The sequence below is a fragment of the Acromyrmex echinatior genome, chromosome 9 (genome assembly GCF_024713525.1).
Source record: "Acromyrmex echinatior isolate Ae372 chromosome 9, ASM2471352v2, whole genome shotgun sequence".
Classification (NCBI taxonomy): Eukaryota; Metazoa; Arthropoda; class Insecta; order Hymenoptera; family Formicidae; genus Acromyrmex; species Acromyrmex echinatior.
In genome coordinates, this window is record NC_141860.1 from 8,139,134 (window position 1) to 8,156,351 (window position 17,218).

Consider the following 17,218-nt stretch of genomic DNA (forward strand, 5'->3'; position numbering starts at 1 on the left):
TGCAATAATGTCACGAGATTAATGTACTTAGAATTCATCACCGTTTTATAAGAAAAACATGATTAAACGATCGATTTAATTATATTGAAAGAAATTTAACAAATGTTTATATCCCATGGAAAAACATTCGCATAGATAAACTCAATAGATTGCCGCGCAGGCGCACTCGCTTTTTATTGTAATATGCGTTTCATTCTAGTGCGTACACTCACAAGGTACGTTTGATCTTTTAAGGTAGTGTTGGTCATTAAATTTAACCTTAAGTCTCAATAAAATTTGTTTATTCTTAATGTATTGAAATCTACGCCTTATTAATATTTTATGTTATCTTTTATATTGAAGCTATTTATGTTTTATATATAACATTTTATAACATCATTCACAGTGATGTTATAAATAAAAGTTCCAGATAATACTCTATCCGAAATAATTAATTAAATTCACATTGAAAGTGAGTTTATCTTCGTAACAAACTGGAAAAGAGAAAATGTATTCGTATGTATATATATTAGGTGTTGGAATTAATTCGTAGCGTTTTTAATGAAAGAATGTTATTTATTTCACATGAGCATTAAAAAATACATTAATGAAAGTACTTCCCATCACTTGTAAAACGCTACGAATTAATTCCAACACCTAATATATGTATATATATATATATACATATATATAATGTATGTACATATATATTATTTATATATACATATCAATATATATATGCATTATATATATATATATAAATAAACTGTATATATATGTATATATAAATTATTTATTACACCACTTTTATATTCGTTCGCGCGTTCGTGTGTATATAAAATGCATTATTGCTTTTGTAGATCTGTTTTGAACCTATTATGGAATGCAAAACATTGAGGAATGCCAGGTTATTGTACCCATGGTCCAAAGATCGACTTTCGATAGGAAATCAAAGATCGGAACTGTTAACAGTTTAAAGTGGAATATTTTATCATTTGAAAATGAGTTAAATTGATTAGATAGTGCCGGTATATACCACATATTAGTTATTACATATCAACGGTGTAACAGTACATTTTCCAAATTGGGCACATTATTTAATAAACATGATTAAACTATTAAATCTAAAATGTTAATTTTAATGACGTATAATGGACTTTTCAGACATGCAGAAAGTTAAATTAATTTTAATACTTTTGCATGCTTAGAATTTCCACCATACATTTTTTGTTAATTTTAACTTAAATGTTAATTTTAACTTAAACATTTTGCTTTTAATTGTGTACATTTATTGAAATGATTCTTTTTATTTTTATTTTTTATATAAGTGGACCGGAATATAAGTTAGCGATGTTTATTCACGAGGCTCTGGATGATCCAAAGAGGAAAAAGAAACAAATTTATTTGCATTCTTTACATATAAAACATTAATTTCCTAGACTTTGCAGAAGATATCTAAGAAAATATTTAGACTCGATACAAATCTTCATTCTACGAGGAAAGAAACTTGATTGCGAAAATCAGTGATGATTTAATAATTTATCCTCCCCTTCGACTGAATACTTTATAACTTTAAAAGGGAACTACTATAAAAGAAATCTTATATAAATGTATGCAAAATTAATTATTTCTGTATTATAAAATTAATTATTATTTTGCGTTACAAATTAATTCCAGGAACTTTTTGTGCAACCTTTTGTAGTGCAATATGTAACATATATAAATTATTATTTTATACATACAATTTTTATTTTAATATTAAACGAGTTATATTTGATTGTAAATAGTACAATAATAATTCTCAAAAAGAAAACATTTTAAGTAAACCTGGTTTTTAGAGTCATAAATATTCTAAAGAGTAAAAAATAATTTTTTACCTCGTATTTTATTAAAATTAGTGTTGCTTTCATTTAGTGAGAAAATTCTTGAAGATTATCTGCTTTTTCTAAATATGTACAATAAATTAATGTAAGTATAAAATCAACGGAAGAATTGATATGATTTCAAATTAAACTTTTTTTAAATTTTTATTTTAATATATTTATTATAATATATCTTCTATAGTACTATTATTGAATTGTTATAAATAAAACGACTACAGTATTATGAAAAATCTATGGTTTTTTCTGATACATTTGCATTATTCAAATCGCTATAAATTGGAACTAAATATTTTGTTTATTATGCGAATCATTGTATTATTTAATTATAGTTAAAAATGTTACCGTGCTTGGTATACAGTGACATATTTTTTTATGTAAATTTTAAGCTTTTGTCTATTTTAATTTAAATGAAATGCAGAAGGAAATATTATTGTCGCATAAAAAAGACATATGATGGTAATTCACTTTTCTGGAAAATGTGTATGGTTAAGCGATCGATTTGATTATAGTATTAATGCAACGGATATTTATTTTCCATACAGAAATACATATTTTATTCAAGGGAATCGTGCGATAATAGACTTCGCAGGTGCGCGACCCTTCCTAACACATACATTTCAGTGTTGTGACTTATTAAAATGATATCAATTTTAAATTCTGTATTTTTTAATATAACAACTTTATAATATTTATTTTTTGTTTAAATAACAATTTTTACCTTTTTTTCGAATTGAAACTTTACTTACAGGAAACGACACCTAAAATCGCGGGCTGGTCGACAATTTTGGTCAAATTAGTTTACATTTTTCTTCTTTTTCGTTTCTCCATCTCTTATTTTCTCATATCTTTTTTACTTTTATACATACCTGTCTTAATTATTTTGCAATTATTACTTCGTACTTGTAGAATAGAGTACAGTGAAGTAAGATATTGAAGTACCCATCAACTGTAATTAAAACTGTAATTAACTTCTTTTGTTTCAATCTGTAAGAAACTATATTGAAGCTGTGTGGAGAATATTAAAATAATGGATTGACAATATAGGGTGGAGTTGGATAAACCGTATCATTGGTTAAATTGTATAATATCTCTATCGTATTTTCTAAACGAAACATTTTTTTTTAAGAGTAATTATGTAACGCTGTTAACGTGGCTTGAGAACTCTCATTTTTGTTATGTCTTTGAGCTGTCTGTTTACAAGTGACATTCAAAACTGATTTTTTTGTTTGGTGTCTGATTTAAGTCTTTAATTTTTGTTTAAAGTGCTATCAGTATAAGGTGGTAAATGAATGTTAGTGTACTATAGGTGATAATTGATATTTAAATCCTTTTCTAGTATTTCATAAAATTAGCAATATATTTGTTAGCTTTGTTGCTATTGCAAATTTGTAAAAATAAAGTGAGTTGGATAAATCGTTCTTGTCACTGGTCTTTATATTGTACCGGTACGATTTTCACAAGCGACGCGAGCTCTCATTATCTCCTCGCAACTCGTACGCATTGTGAGGTTACGTTTGATTAGCATCGGTCGTGAAGAATTAAAAGACCTGTAACGCAAAAAGACTCTGAAGAATATAAGGACTGAGAAGAATAAGATTTTAATATATAAACTGATATTGGTAATCATCCAGGAGAATTATCATTACCGCATTTCCGATTTCGATGAAATTAGCACATTTGACGTGTTTTTGCATAAAATAAAAGAATCTCACAGAAAAAAGTGCTGCCTTGCGAGATATTAAGTGTTAATGTTTACGACTATATCGAAGTCATGAAATCTGTCACAGCTGCAGAGTACATCTTCATGTTCAACATGCTCTACACTACATGTACATATGGTTTTCTGACTCTTACAGCGATATATTAACGTTTGTTTATTAATATTAAAATTTCTTTTTCATTGTTCAGGGGTTTACAACTTTTTACATGAAGCGCAGTTCTACATAGGTTTCTAAGTTTGCACGCAAAGCGAGATTTAATTTAAAAAAAATTCGCTTTGCCTTTACGAGGAGGAAGAAAGCAGAAATCTTTCGTATATATATATATGTATTAACGATTGCGGAGGGTTCCGTCCATTCTCTTCTTCCTCGGGCGCGCGATATCATTTAGAAACCTATTGGTACAATTTAATGATCCGATCTCCAAATCATATCGAAATTATTTTTTTTTAATTTATGATTCAAACAAATATTTAATGCTTATTTTCGTAAAAGTATCGTTTTATTTTCATTGAAACAAAGTTTAATGTAGTTACACAAATGTTCTGCTCCCTTTGGTGCTTTTGTTACAATTTTGTTTAAACCTTAAGGGATGTGATATAAGCGACTTCCCGCTACTTATATAAATTATTCATTTTTTCAGATTAATCCATCAATATATTTTCAAATAACGAAAGTTGATTTATTGTATAATATTTTAGAGCGCAACACACCAAATGAATATATAGTATCATTTTAACAGTTTTCGCTGTTCTTTATTCTATTTTTTTAGCTCAACTAATTTAAATTTCATTTTCAACTTATTTTAATAGAGCTACCTTAGTCGATTATCTAAATAATTTTAAAATAGTCAGAATATTAAATGACTGTGAATGTTATTATTTTTGATTAAATATTAATATTCGCGAAGAAGAAAAAGTTTGTATATATATCTCTTACCGTAGCAGCACTTTCCATCGACGCAACGAATATTCCACCGAGAATCAAACGAAAAGCCTTTGTACCTTTTTGCAGTAGAAATAACATCATTTTCTGTATGTGTAACGGAGCCACATACCATTCAACATCATATCTACAAATCAATGATAAATTAATTAAAACATAAAAAAATAAATATATTTTTTATAATATAAATTGTTATATTATATTTGTTCAAGAATAGTATTATTTTTGTTAACTCAGCTTTTTATTACAAGAAATTATAAAACAATCACATAAGTATTAATGTACGATACAAATGTCTCTTACACTGTAGCAAATACGTATTCATTGTGATCTGTAATATCTTGTGCGATATAATTAGACAAAAACATGTATACATAGAGGATACTTATGTTTCTAAGTCCTAATACAAGTTGCTCTGTACTATTATATGATATGATCTAAAAAATATGATACATATGTTATATATGTATTTTAGTTTTTTACAAGAAATTTTATAATTTTTCTGTAATTCCTTAGGAAAAATTATACTGCTTGCATTACAAAATAATAAATTATTTTCTGTATGGATTTCGCATATTAGGAAACTGTATCATTTTTATAACATACGTATGCGAATAATGGGTAGATATATAGTTTATGATTATAAAAAAAAGTTAAACGAAGAATAATGATGATTTCTTGAATGATTTTATTTTTAAAGAAAATTATTTTTCCATACTGCTCTAATTTAAGATTCTTTATTTAAATTTAATATTATAAAAACTGTAACTTTCATGGAATGATACGTTTAACATAAAATATAACATAAAATAAAACTTACTTGAACAAGACTGCTAGTTACGCAAACCATACCAGCCGCTATTAAACAGAAGAAAGATCTTTCAAAACTCCTTATAAAAACTTGAGAATACCTTCAGAAATAAAACAAAAATTAGTTGAGCACGTTACAGACAGATATTACAGAATGTGTACTGACTCTGTAGCTTTGCGATGAATGTCTATCGCACAGATAATTCCTTTATAAATTATAACCATTTTTTCTTCAGTAACTTCTTGTTGCATATTAATTGTCATTGCCTTCTTAATACGGAAACTATATGAATACATATATTTTTCTGTAAGTCCTTAATTTTTTTAGATTTAATTGACGATAAACAAAAAATAGATTTCACTTATAAAACAAATGATTATATTGAATTCTACCTTGCAATACTAAACATTCCACAAATATGTTTGAGGTACGCTATCAGCATCGTGCCTGTTGCTACCATTGCAGTTGCTCCTATACACGAGGCTGCGTTTGTATGCAAAAGAATTAAGTAGGAAAAGTTTTCTTGATCAACAAAATATTCTGTTAGAGTATAAATCGCTGCAGAGCGTGATCGGGAATTGTTTATAGCCAGAATTACATCAAATATACGAGGCCAGAATGGCAGGAAGAGAAAAATAGGTAAACCACATGCGGCGAATACTATCAATAAATTAGAAAGTGAATGATATACATATGTATAAACAAGAATTTATTTAAGTAAAATTTATTTAAGCTTTATAAATTTTTTACTGTTATTACTAATTCATTAAAATGTAAGCATATATATATTATCTTACTGGTAATTATTCTCGTTTGATGTTTTCCTATACGGCCATACTTTTCTATGATAGCAATTTCATTTTTATTTTTTATTTCATTACAAACATGCTGAAGTTGTTCTAGGGAAACTCTCATCTATTTCGTCAATAATATTGTATGCAGTTTTCATATAAAATATTTAAAAATGTCATATTTCAAGATTTATTTATCACGAATATTTGTCTGGAAACTATGTAATGAATATTTGACTTGCAGTATTGGCGTTAATCCAAAACGAATGATATTTAATCGCATAGCAAATAGAGAAAAATGCGGAAGACAGAACATTCGTAACAAGATGTGTAGTGCATTTTGAAGTTATGAACGTTGTAAACTGTAAATAAGATTTTACTGATTCTGTTGAAAATTTCATATTAAATGAATAATTCCTTAGTGTGATTTATAAATTTCAAATTCTATTCTGTTAATTATTGTTTTGTGTGAAAAATCGCTTATTATCACCTGAAATACGATAAAAGTTGTTAAAATGCTAAAAAGTACGATAAATTGAGTTTGAGCAAGTTTCGATCTCTGGTGAGGCCATAAACCAATCGCGAGCAAAAGAAATCTATTGAGCCTGAAGTGTTTCGTCTCAAGACAAATCATCTTTGTAAACTCTGAAGTACATTTAACTGTGAAAAATAAGAAATTGTCTATTCCCTTTTTCCGATTCTATTAAACTAACAGTTGGTTGAAAATATTTCAGTTTTTCTCATTTAGTAAATTGTATCTTCAATTGCTTAATATGCCAGCAAGCAAAGCGAATTGCAATAATGTCACGAGATTAATGTACTTAGAATTCATCACCGTTTTATAAGAAAAACATGATTAAACGATCGATTTAATTACATTGAAAGAAATTTAACAAATGTTTATATCCCATGGAAAAACATTCGCATAGATAAACTCAATAGATTGCCACGCAGGCGCACTCATCGCTTTGTACTGTAATATGCGTTTCATTCTAGTGCGTACACTCACAAGGTACGTTTGATCTTTTAAGGTAGTGTTGGTCATTAAATTTAATCTTAAGTCTCAATAAAATTTGTTTATTCTTAATGTATTGAAATCTACGCCTTATTAATATTTTATGTTATCTTTTATATTGAAGCTATTTATGTTTTATATATAACATTTTATAACATCATTCACAGTGATGTTATAAATAAAAGTTCCAGATAATACTCTATCCGAAATAATTAATTAAATTCACATTGAAAGTGAGTTTATCTTCGTAACAAACTGGAAAAGAGAAAATGTTTTCGTATGTATATATATATGTATATATATATATATATATACATATATATAATGTATGTACATATATATTATTTATATATACATATTAATATATATGTGCATTATATATATATATATGTATATATTATTATAAATTATTTATTACACCACTTTTATATTCGTACATTCGTTCGTGTGTATATAGAATGCAATATTCCTTTTCTAGATCTGTTTTGAATCTATTATGGAATACAAAACATTGAGGAATGCCAGGTTACTGTACCCATGGTCCAAAGATCGACTTTCGATAGAAATCAAAGATCGGAACTGTTAACAGTTTAAAGTGGAATATTTTATCATTTGAAAATGAGTTAAATTGATTAGATAGTGTCGGTATATACCACATATTAGTTATTACATATCAACACGGTGTAACAGTATATTTTCCAAATTGGGCACATTATTTAATAAACATGATTAAACTATTAAATCTAAAATGTTGATTTTAATGACGTATCATGGACTTTTCAGACATGCAGAAAGTTAAATTAATTTTAATACTTTTGCATGCTTAGAATTTCCACCATACATTTTTTGTTAATTTTAACTTAAATGTTAATTTTAACTTAAACATTTTGCTTTTAATAATGTACATTTATTGAAATGATTCTTTTTATTTTTATTTTTTATATAAGTGGACCGGAATATAAGTTAGCGATGTTATTTTTTATATAAGTGGACCGGAATATAAGTTAGCGATGTTTATTCACGAGGCTCTGGATGATCCAAAGAGGAAAAAGAAACAAATTTATTTGCATTCTTTACATATAAAACATTAATTTCCTAGTCTTTGCAGAAGATATCTAAGAAAATATTTAGACTCGATACGAATCTTCATTCTACGAGGAAAGAAACTTGATTGCGAAAATCAGTGATAATTTAATAATTTATCCTCCCCTTCGACTGAATACTTTATAACTTTAAAAGGGAACTACTATAAAAGAAATCTTATATAAATGTATGCAAAATTAATTATTTCTGTATTATAAAATTAATTATTATTTTGCGTTACAAATTAATTCCAGGAACTTTTTGTGTGACCTTTTGTAGTGCAATATGTAACATATATAAATAATTATTTTACTCATACAATTTTTATTTTAATACTAAACGAGTTATATTTGATTGTAAATAGTACAATAATAATTCTCAAAAAGAAAACATTTTAAATAAACCTGGTTTTTAGAGTCATAAATATTCTAAAGAGTAAAAAATAATTTTTTACCTCGTATTTTATTAAAATTAGTGTTGCTTTCATTTAGTGAGAAAATTCTTGAAGATTATCTGCTTTTTCTAAATATGTACAATAAATTAATGTAAGTATGAAATCAACGGAAGAATTGATATGATTTCAAATTAAACTTTTTTTAAATTTTTATTTTAATATATATATTATAATATATCTTCTATGGTACTAATATTGAATTGTTATAAATAAAAGGATTACAGTAGTATGAAAAATCTATGGTTTTTTTCTGATACATTTGCATTATTCAGTTCGCTATAAATTGGAACTAAATATTTTGTTTATTATGCGAATCATTGTATTATTTAATTATAGTTAAAAATATTACCGTGCTTGGTATACAGTGACATATTTTTTTATGTAAATTTTAAGCTTTTTGTCTATTTTAATTTAAATGAAATGTAGAAGGAAATATTATTGTTGCATAAAAAAGACATATGATGGTAATTCACTTTTCTGGAAAAGGTGTATGGTTAAGCGATCGATTTGATTAGTAATAATGCAACAGATATTTATTTTCCATACAGAAATACATATTTTATTCAAGAGAATCGTGCGATAATAGACTTCGCAGGTGCGCGACCCTTCCTAACACATACATTTTAGTGTTGTGACTTATTAAAATAATATCAATTTTAAATTCTGTATTTTTTAATATAACAACTTTATAATATATACGATTTTTTGTTTAAATAACAATTTTTACCTTTTTTTCGAATTGAAACTTTACTTACAGGAAACGACACCTAAAATTGCGGGCTAAACGATTTTGGTCAAATTAGTTTACATTTTTCTTCTTTTTCGTTTCTCCCTCTCTTACTTTCTCATATCTTTTTTACTTTTATACATGCCTGTCTTATTTTGCAATTATTACTTCGTACTTGTAGAATAAAGTACAGTGAAGTATGATATTGAAGTACCCATCAACTGTAATGAAAATAACTTCTTTTGTTTCAATCTGTAAGAAACTATATTGAAGCTGTGTGGAGAATATTTCAATAATGGATTGACAATATAGGGTGAAGTTGGATAAGCCGTATCATTGGTTAAATTGTATCTCTATCGTATTTTCTAAACGTTTAAATATTTTTTTTTTAGAAGAGTAATGATGTAACGCTAGTAACATGGCTTAAGAACTGCCATTTTTATTATGTCTTTGAGCTGTCTGTTTACAAATGACATTCAAAACTGATTTTGTTTGGTGTCTGATTTAAGTCTTTACAATTTTTGCTTAAAGTGCTATCAGTACAAGGTAGTAAATGAATCTTAGTGTACATACTATAGGTGATAATTGATATTTAAATTCTTTTCAAGTATCTCATAAAATTAGCAAAATATTTGTTAGTTTTGCTATTGCAGATTTGTAAAAATAGAGTGAGTTGTGTAAACCTTTCTTGTCACTGGTCTTTAGATTCTACCGGTACGGTTTTCACAAGCGACGCGAGCTCTCATTATCTCCTCGCGGCTCGTACGCATTGTGAGATTACGTTTGATTAGCATCGGTCGTGACGAATTAAAAGACCTATAACGCAAAAAGACTCTGAAGAATATAAGGACTGAGAAGAATAATGTTTTAATATATAAACTGATATTGGTAATCATCCAGGAGAATTATCATTACCGTATTTCCGATTTCGATGGAATTAGCACATTTGACGCGTTTTTGCATAAAATAAAAGAATCTGACAGAAAAAAGTGCGGGACTGCCTTGCGAAATGAGATAGTGTTAAAGTTAACGACTATATCGAAGTTAAGAAATCTGTCACAGCTGCGGAGTACATCTTCATGTTCAACATGCTCTACACTACATGTGCATGTACGGTTTTCTGACTCTTACAGCGATATATTAACGTTTGTTTATTAATATTAAAATTTCTCTCTCATTGTTCTGGGATTTACAACTTTCCACATGAAGTGCAGTTCTACATAGGTTTCTAAGTTTGCACGCAAAACGAGATTTAATTTTAAAAATTTTCACTTTGCCTTTACGAGGGGGAGGAAAGCAGAAATCTTTCACACATATATGTATTAACGATTGCGGAGGGTTCCGTCCATTCTCTTCTTCCGTCCTCGGGCGCGCGATATGATTTAGAAACCCTATGGTACAATTTTATGATCCGGTCTCCAAATCATATCGAAATTATATTTGTTTTAATTTATGATTGAAATTTATGAACTAAAATTTAATGCTTATTTTCGTAAAAGTATCGTTTTATGTTCAATGAATCGAAGTTTAATGTAATTACATAAATGTTGTGATCCCTTCGGTGCTTTTGTCACAATTTTGTTTAAACCTTAAGGGAAGTGATATAGGCGATTCTCCCCTACTTATTTAAATTATTCATTTTTTCGGATTAATCCATCAATATATTTTCAAGTAACGAAAATTTATTTATTGTATAATATTCTAGAGTGCAACACACCAAATGAATATATAGTATCAATTTAGTAGTTTTCACTGTTCTTTATTCTATTTTTTTAACTTAATTTAAATATCATTTTCAATTTATTTTAATAGAGCTATCTTAGTTGATTACCTAAATAATTCTAAAGTAGTCAAAATATTGAATGACTGTGAATGTTATTATTTTTGATTAAATGTTATTATTCGCGTATAAGAAAAGGTTTGTATATATATCTCTTACCGTAGCAGCACTTTCCATAGATGCAATAAATATTCCACCGAGAATTAAACGAAAAGCTTTTGTACCCTTTTGCAATAAAAATAACATCATTTTCTGTATTTGTAATGGTGCCATATACCATTCAACATTGTATCTACAAAATAATGATAAATTAATGTAAAACTAATATGAAAAAATAAAAATATTTGTTATTGTATAAATTGTTTAGTTCATTATATGTTCGTTCAAGGAATAGTATTATTTTTTAATACTTTTGTTAACTCATCTTTTTGTTACAAGAATTTATAAAACAATTACTCGACTATAAACGTAGGATGCAAATGTTACTTACACTGTAGCAAATACATATTCATTGTGATCTGTAATATCTTGTGCTGTATAATTAGATAAAAACATGTAAATGTAGAGATCAACTAAGTATATAAGTTGTAGTACAAGTTGCCCTGTGGTATTATATGATATGATCTAAATAATATAAAACATATGTTATATATGTATTTTATTTTTTTGCAAGCAAAAAATTTTGTAATTTTTCTGAAATTCCTTAGGACAAATCATACAGCTTACATTACGTAAGAAATTATTTTGTTCGTTGGTTGTGCATATCAGAAAACTGTATTATTTTTGTGACATACATATGCGAATAATGCATATAGCTTATTATTATGAAAAAAAAGAGGTTCAATTATCATGAGTTTTTTAATGATTTTATTTTTAAAGGAAATTATTTTGCATACTGTTTTAATTACAGATTCTTTATTTAATCTGATAGTATCATGAAATCTGTATTTTTCATGTAAAGATACGTTTAATAACAAAATAAAACTTACTTGAACAAGAGTGCTGCTTACGCAAATCATACCAGCCGCTATTAAACAGAAGAAAGATCTTTCAAAACTCTTTATAAAGACTTGAGAAAACCTTCAAAAATAAAATAAAAATTATTATAACACGTTATACAAGTATTGCAGAATGTACAAGTATGAAGTGCGGATTTGAGACAACAGATTTGCACCAATGCAGTGTGTAGTATAACGATTTGACGTATATGCCATTTTGTTGTGCCATCAACAAGTTTCAAACGCGCATAAGTGATAAATTGAAAAAATGTTTGCATGGTATTGTTTTGCTGTGTTCAATATGTCGAAATTTGTGCCAAATAAAGAGCATTCGCGGACAGTATTAATTTTTTCATTTGAATAAAAATGTTGCTGAATCATACCGATTACTTCGAGAAGCTTATGGTTAACATGCTCTATCGCAAGATGTGAACAATGGTTTCGGCGTTTGAAAAGTGGTGATCTCGATGTTGCAGACAAGGAACACGGAAAACCGTCAAAAAGGTACGAAGATGTAGAATTGCAAGCATTGTTTGACGAAGACGATTCACAAATCGTCGATTCACATGATTTTTACTGGCGTGGTATCCACTTACCAAATTACCCGAAAGATGGGAAAAATGTGTAACTAGCATTGGAGCATACTTTGAATAAACTACTTTTTATCATTCTTCCGAATTTAATGTTTTTTTTTTAAAAAAATCCGCATTTCATACTTGTACACCTAGTATACTGACTCTGTTGCTTTGCGATGAATGTCTATCGCACAGATTATTCCTTTATAAATTATAACCATTTTTTCTTCATTAACATCTTGTTGCTTATTAATTGCCATTGCCTTCTTAATACGGAAACTATATGAATACATATTTTTTTCTGTAAGTGATTAATTTTTCTAGATCTGATTGAGAATAGATTTCTCTTATTAAAACAAATAATTGTATTGAATTCTACCTTGCAATGCTAAACATTCCACAAATATGTTTGAGGTACGCTATTAGCATCGTGCCTGTTGCTACCATTGTAATTGCCCCTATGCACAAAGCTGCGTTTGTATGTAAAAGAATTAAATAGGAAAATTTTTCTTGATCAACAAAGTATTCTGTTGCAATATGAATCGCTGCAGAGCGTGATCGGGAATTGTTTATAGCCAGAATTACATCAGATATACGAGGCCACATTGGCAGAAAGAGATAAATAGATATGCAACATGCGGCAAGAACTAACATTAAATTAGAAAGTAAATGATATACATATATGTATAAGAAACAAGAATTTATTTAAGTAAAATTTATTTAAACTTTACAAATTTTTTACTCTTATTAATAATTCATTAAAATGATAAGCTTATATGCACTATCTTACTCGTAAGTATTATCGTTTGATGTTTTCCTATACGGCCATACTTTTCTATGATAGCAATTTCATTTTTATTTTTTATTTCATTACAAACATGCTGAAGTTGTTCTAGGGAAATTCTCATCTATTACATCAGTAATATTTTATGCAGTTTTCGTATGAAATATTTTAAAAATGTCATATTTGAAGATTTATCACGCATATTTATCTAGAAATTGTATAATAAATATTTGACTTACAGTATTGGCGTTAATCCAAAACGAATGATATTTAATCGCGTACCAAATGAAGAAAAATGCGGAGGACAGAACATTGATAATGAGATCTACAGTGCATTTTGATGTTAAAAACGTTGTAAACTGCAAATAAGTAATTTTGTTGAAAATTTCATATGAAAAGAATAATTCCTTAGTGTGATTAATAAGTTTTGAATTTTAGTCTGTTAATTATTGTTTCTTATGAAAAATGATATATTATCACCTGAAATACAATAAAAGTTGTTAAAATAGTAAAAAGTACGATAAATTGAATTTGAGCAAGTTTCGATCTCTGGTGAGGCCATAAACCAATCGCGAGCAAAAGAAATCTATTGAGTTTGAAGTGTTTCGTCTCAAGACAAATCATCTTTGTAAACTCTGAAGTACATTTATGCGTGAAAAATAAGAAATTGCATATTCTCTTTTTCCGATTCTATTATTCTAACAGTTGGTTGAAAATGTTACAATTTTTCTCTTTTAGTAAATTGTAACTTCAATTGTTTAATATGCAAAGCGAAATACAATAATATCACGAGATTAAAGTACTTAGAATTCATCACTGTTTTCTAAGAAAAAAGTGATTAAACGATCGATTTAATTACATTGATAGAAGTTTAATAGATGTTTTTATCCTATGGAAAAACATTCGCATAGATAAACTCAATAGATTGCCGCGCAGGCGCACTCGCTTTTTATTGTAATATGCGTTTCATTCTAGTGCGTACACTCACAAGGTACGTTTGATTTTTTAAAATAATATTGATCATTAAATTTAATCTTAAGTTTGAACAAAATTTGTTTATTCTAAAAGTATTGAAATCTATACCTTATTAATATTTTATTTGTGTGTGACGTTTAATATTCGAACTATTTATATTTTACATATCTTTTGTATATCATTATCCACAATGATGTTTTAAATAAAAGTTTCTTATAATACTTTATCGGAAAAATTAATTAAATTCACATTTCTAATAGTTTGTGGAACACATTGAAAGTGAGTTTATCTTCATATCAGAAGAGAGTAAATGTATGTTTATATGTATATATACATAATGTATATATATATGTATATATATATATATATATTTGTGTGTGTATATATATATATATATATATTATATAATAATATATATTATTATAACGCGCGCGCACACACACACACACACACACACACGCACGCACGCACGCACGCACGCACGCACGCACGCACGCACGCACGCACGCACGCACGCACGCACGCACGCACGCACGCACGCACGCACGCACGCACGCACGCACGCACGCACGCACGCACGCACGCACGCACACATTATTTATAACACCACTTCTATATGAGCCGTGCTTGCATGCTGTGTACGCCCGCGCGCGCGCGTGTGTGTGTGTGTGTGTGTGTGTGTGTGTGTGTAGAATGCAATTTTTTTTTGTAGATCTGTTTTGAACCTATTATGGAATGTAAAACATTAACATTATATATTGCCATTTTATTGTATCCATCGTTCAAAGATCGTCTTTCGAAATCAAAAATCGGAACTGTTGACAGTTTAATGTGGAATATTTTATCATCTCGAATTGAAATGAATTTATTAGATACTGTCACCATGTATCACTTATTACATGTCAACGGTGTAACGGTACATTTTCCAAATTGCGTACACTATTGACTAATCATAATTGACTTTGAAAATTAAAATATTGATTTTAATGACGTATAGTGGACTCTTTTCAGACATGCAGATAGTTAAATTGATTTTAACATTTTATTCATGACTTAGAAATTATACCATACGTCTGTAAGTTAAAATTAACATTTTTTTAGTTTTAGTAGTGTACATTTATTGTAATGATTCTTTTTATTTTTATTTTTTATGTATGTGAACTGTAATATAAATTAACGAAGTTTTTTCACGAAGCTCTGTATGATCCAAAAAGGTAAAAGAATCAAATTTATTTGCATTTTTCACATATAAATAAATAAAGGCATAGAGTTTTGCAGAGATTATAGTATATAAACGAACCGACACAATTGATTTGTGGAAATATATCATTCCTGATATTAGCAGCAGTAACTAGACATTATCTCGTTATTCCTGCAACTGAAGTCTCAAGCGGACGATTGTTTGCTGATGCTGTTAACATTGCGGCTATACGAAGTAAATACGGGATTAAAAAATTGATATCAGAAATCGTCAAAAAGTTATACTTTCTACAGTTCAATTTAGTATAAAACAATTTTTCACAAATTGATTTTTTTCTTTATAAATTCTTGCATTTAATTACATGATACATATGGAAACGTTTCTAAACTTAAAAATTTAGGAGTGATCAGAAAAATATTGTACCGAATTGATATCGGGTCTCGAATAAAAAATTTTATCGTGAAATTCGGGTACCCATACATTCTTAATAAATATATGTATATATAATATAATTAAATATCCTGCATATAATATAGAATATATTAACATAGGAAATGATATAACTTATTTGAATTCGAAAATACACGATTATCCCAATTCGAACGGGATATGATCGATAATATGATCATAAGCCAAGAGCGAGTAAGAGAATCCGATTGAGATGAAAATATTTATACTCGATACAAATCTTCATTCTACGAGGAACAAAACTTGATTGCGAAAATCAGTGATAATTTGATAATTTATCCTCCCCGTCGACTGAAAACTTTATAACTTTAAAAGGGAACTATTTTTAAAGAAATCTTATATAAATGTAAGTAAAATTAATTATTTCTGTATTGTAAAATTAATTATTATTTTGTGTTACAAATTAATTCCAGGAATTTTTTGTGTGACCTTTTATAGTACAACATATAACATATATAAATAATTATTTTACTCATACACTTTTTATTTTAATACTAAACGAATTATATTTGATTGTAAATAGTACAATAATAATATACCAAAAGACAACATTTTTAAGTAAACCTGCTTTTTAGAGTCATAAATATTCTAAACAGTAAAAAATCATTTTTTACCTCGTATTATATTAAAATTAGAATTTCTTTCATTCAGTAAGAAAATTCTCCAAGATCTGCTCTTTCTAAATATGTATAATAAATTAATGTACGTATAAAATCAACGGAAGAATTGATATGATTTCAAATTAAACTTTTTTTAATTTTTATTATGATATATGATATTATAATAATATATCTTCGATGATACTAACATTGAATTCTTATAAATAAAAAGATTACAGTAATATGAAAAATCTATTGTGTTTTCTGATACATCTCGTTGCATTATTCAAATCGCTACAAATTGGAACTTAATATTTTGTTTATTATGCGAATCATTGAATTATTTAATTATAATTAAAGATATTACCGTGTTTGAAATACAATGATATATATTTTTATGTAAATTTTAAGCTGAATTGCCTATTTTAATTT

General features: G+C 27.5%; 2 protein-coding genes and 2 long non-coding RNA genes across 13 annotated transcripts in view; 2 read left to right on the forward strand and 2 right to left on the reverse strand.

The window, feature by feature from the left end:
- Positions 1–2,360: 2,360 nt before the first annotated feature.
- On the reverse strand, positions 2,361–6,938 carry LOC147908564 (uncharacterized). Of its 5 annotated transcripts, none has more exons than XM_087409998.1 (9): positions 6,618–6,938; positions 6,370–6,489; positions 6,134–6,251; positions 5,729–5,996; positions 5,502–5,618; positions 5,346–5,436; positions 4,829–4,962; positions 4,520–4,652; positions 2,361–2,808 (listed from the first exon to the last, which is right to left on the reverse strand). In XM_087409998.1, exons 1-9 carry the CDS (start codon positions 6,759–6,761, stop codon positions 2,752–2,754), a joined length of 1,182 nt encoding a protein of 393 aa, XP_087266124.1. In that variant the 5' UTR covers positions 6,762–6,938; the 3' UTR covers positions 2,361–2,751. The 5 variants fall into 5 exon arrangements, 4 of the variants coding, with proteins under 4 accessions (XP_087266124.1, XP_087266128.1, XP_087266127.1 ...); XM_087410002.1 differs by having other exon boundaries at positions 2,361–2,820; XR_015546265.1 differs by lacking the exon at positions 2,361–2,808 and adding an exon at positions 3,080–3,409 and having other exon boundaries at positions 3,509–4,652.
- A 111-nt stretch (positions 6,939–7,049) lies between these two features.
- Positions 7,050–7,882, forward strand: LOC147908565 (uncharacterized). 2 transcript variants are annotated; one of them, XR_015546293.1, is made up of 3 exons: positions 7,050–7,139; positions 7,310–7,419; positions 7,621–7,882. It is a non-coding gene; the product is annotated as an uncharacterized LOC147908565 (long non-coding RNA). The 2 variants fall into 2 exon arrangements; XR_015546292.1 differs by having other exon boundaries at positions 7,112–7,419.
- Positions 7,883–8,061: 179 nt separating this feature from the next.
- On the reverse strand, positions 8,062–14,531 carry LOC147908566 (uncharacterized). The gene is made up of 9 exons (XM_087410048.1): positions 14,024–14,531; positions 13,783–13,902; positions 13,550–13,667; positions 13,139–13,406; positions 12,922–13,038; positions 12,176–12,266; positions 11,677–11,810; positions 11,346–11,478; positions 8,062–9,627 (listed from the first exon to the last, which is right to left on the reverse strand). The coding sequence occupies exons 1-9, from the start codon at positions 14,165–14,167 to the stop codon at positions 9,571–9,573; spliced, it is 1,182 nt and encodes a 393-aa protein (XP_087266174.1). The 5' UTR covers positions 14,168–14,531; the 3' UTR covers positions 8,062–9,570.
- Positions 14,532–14,935: 404 nt separating this feature from the next.
- Positions 14,936–17,218, forward strand: part of LOC147908567 (uncharacterized) — a 186,552-nt gene continuing 184,269 nt past the window's right edge. For 3 of the 5 annotated variants that reach the window (XR_015546280.1, XR_015546282.1, XR_015546284.1), the window contains exon 1: positions 14,936–16,533. This is a non-coding gene — a long non-coding RNA (uncharacterized LOC147908567). The remainder of the gene's footprint in view (positions 16,534–17,218) is intronic. The other 2 variants (XR_015546281.1, XR_015546283.1) reach the window with 1 other exon arrangement.

Excerpts from the sequence above, each read along its gene's own strand:
- LOC147908564 (XM_087409998.1), bottom strand. The coding sequence starts at position 6,761 with ATGATTTGTCTTGAGACGAAACACTTCAGGCTCAATAGATTTCTTTTG. Across the intron at positions 5,619-5,728 it reads GGAATGTTTAGTATTGCAAG|TTTCCGTATTAAGAAGGCAA; the intron begins GTAGAATTCAAT and ends GTATTCATATAG. Across the intron at positions 5,437-5,501 it reads ATTCATCGCAAAGCTACAGA|GTATTCTCAAGTTTTTATAA; the intron begins GTCAGTACACAT and ends TTATTTCTGAAG.
- LOC147908566 (XM_087410048.1), bottom strand. The coding sequence starts at position 14,167 with ATGATTTGTCTTGAGACGAAACACTTCAAACTCAATAGATTTCTTTTG. Across the intron at positions 12,267-12,921 it reads ATTCATCGCAAAGCAACAGA|GTTTTCTCAAGTCTTTATAA; the intron begins GTCAGTATACTA and ends TTATTTTTGAAG. Across the intron at positions 11,479-11,676 it reads GAATATGTATTTGCTACAGT|ATACAATGTTGAATGGTATA; the intron begins GTAAGTAACATT and ends ATTATTTTGTAG.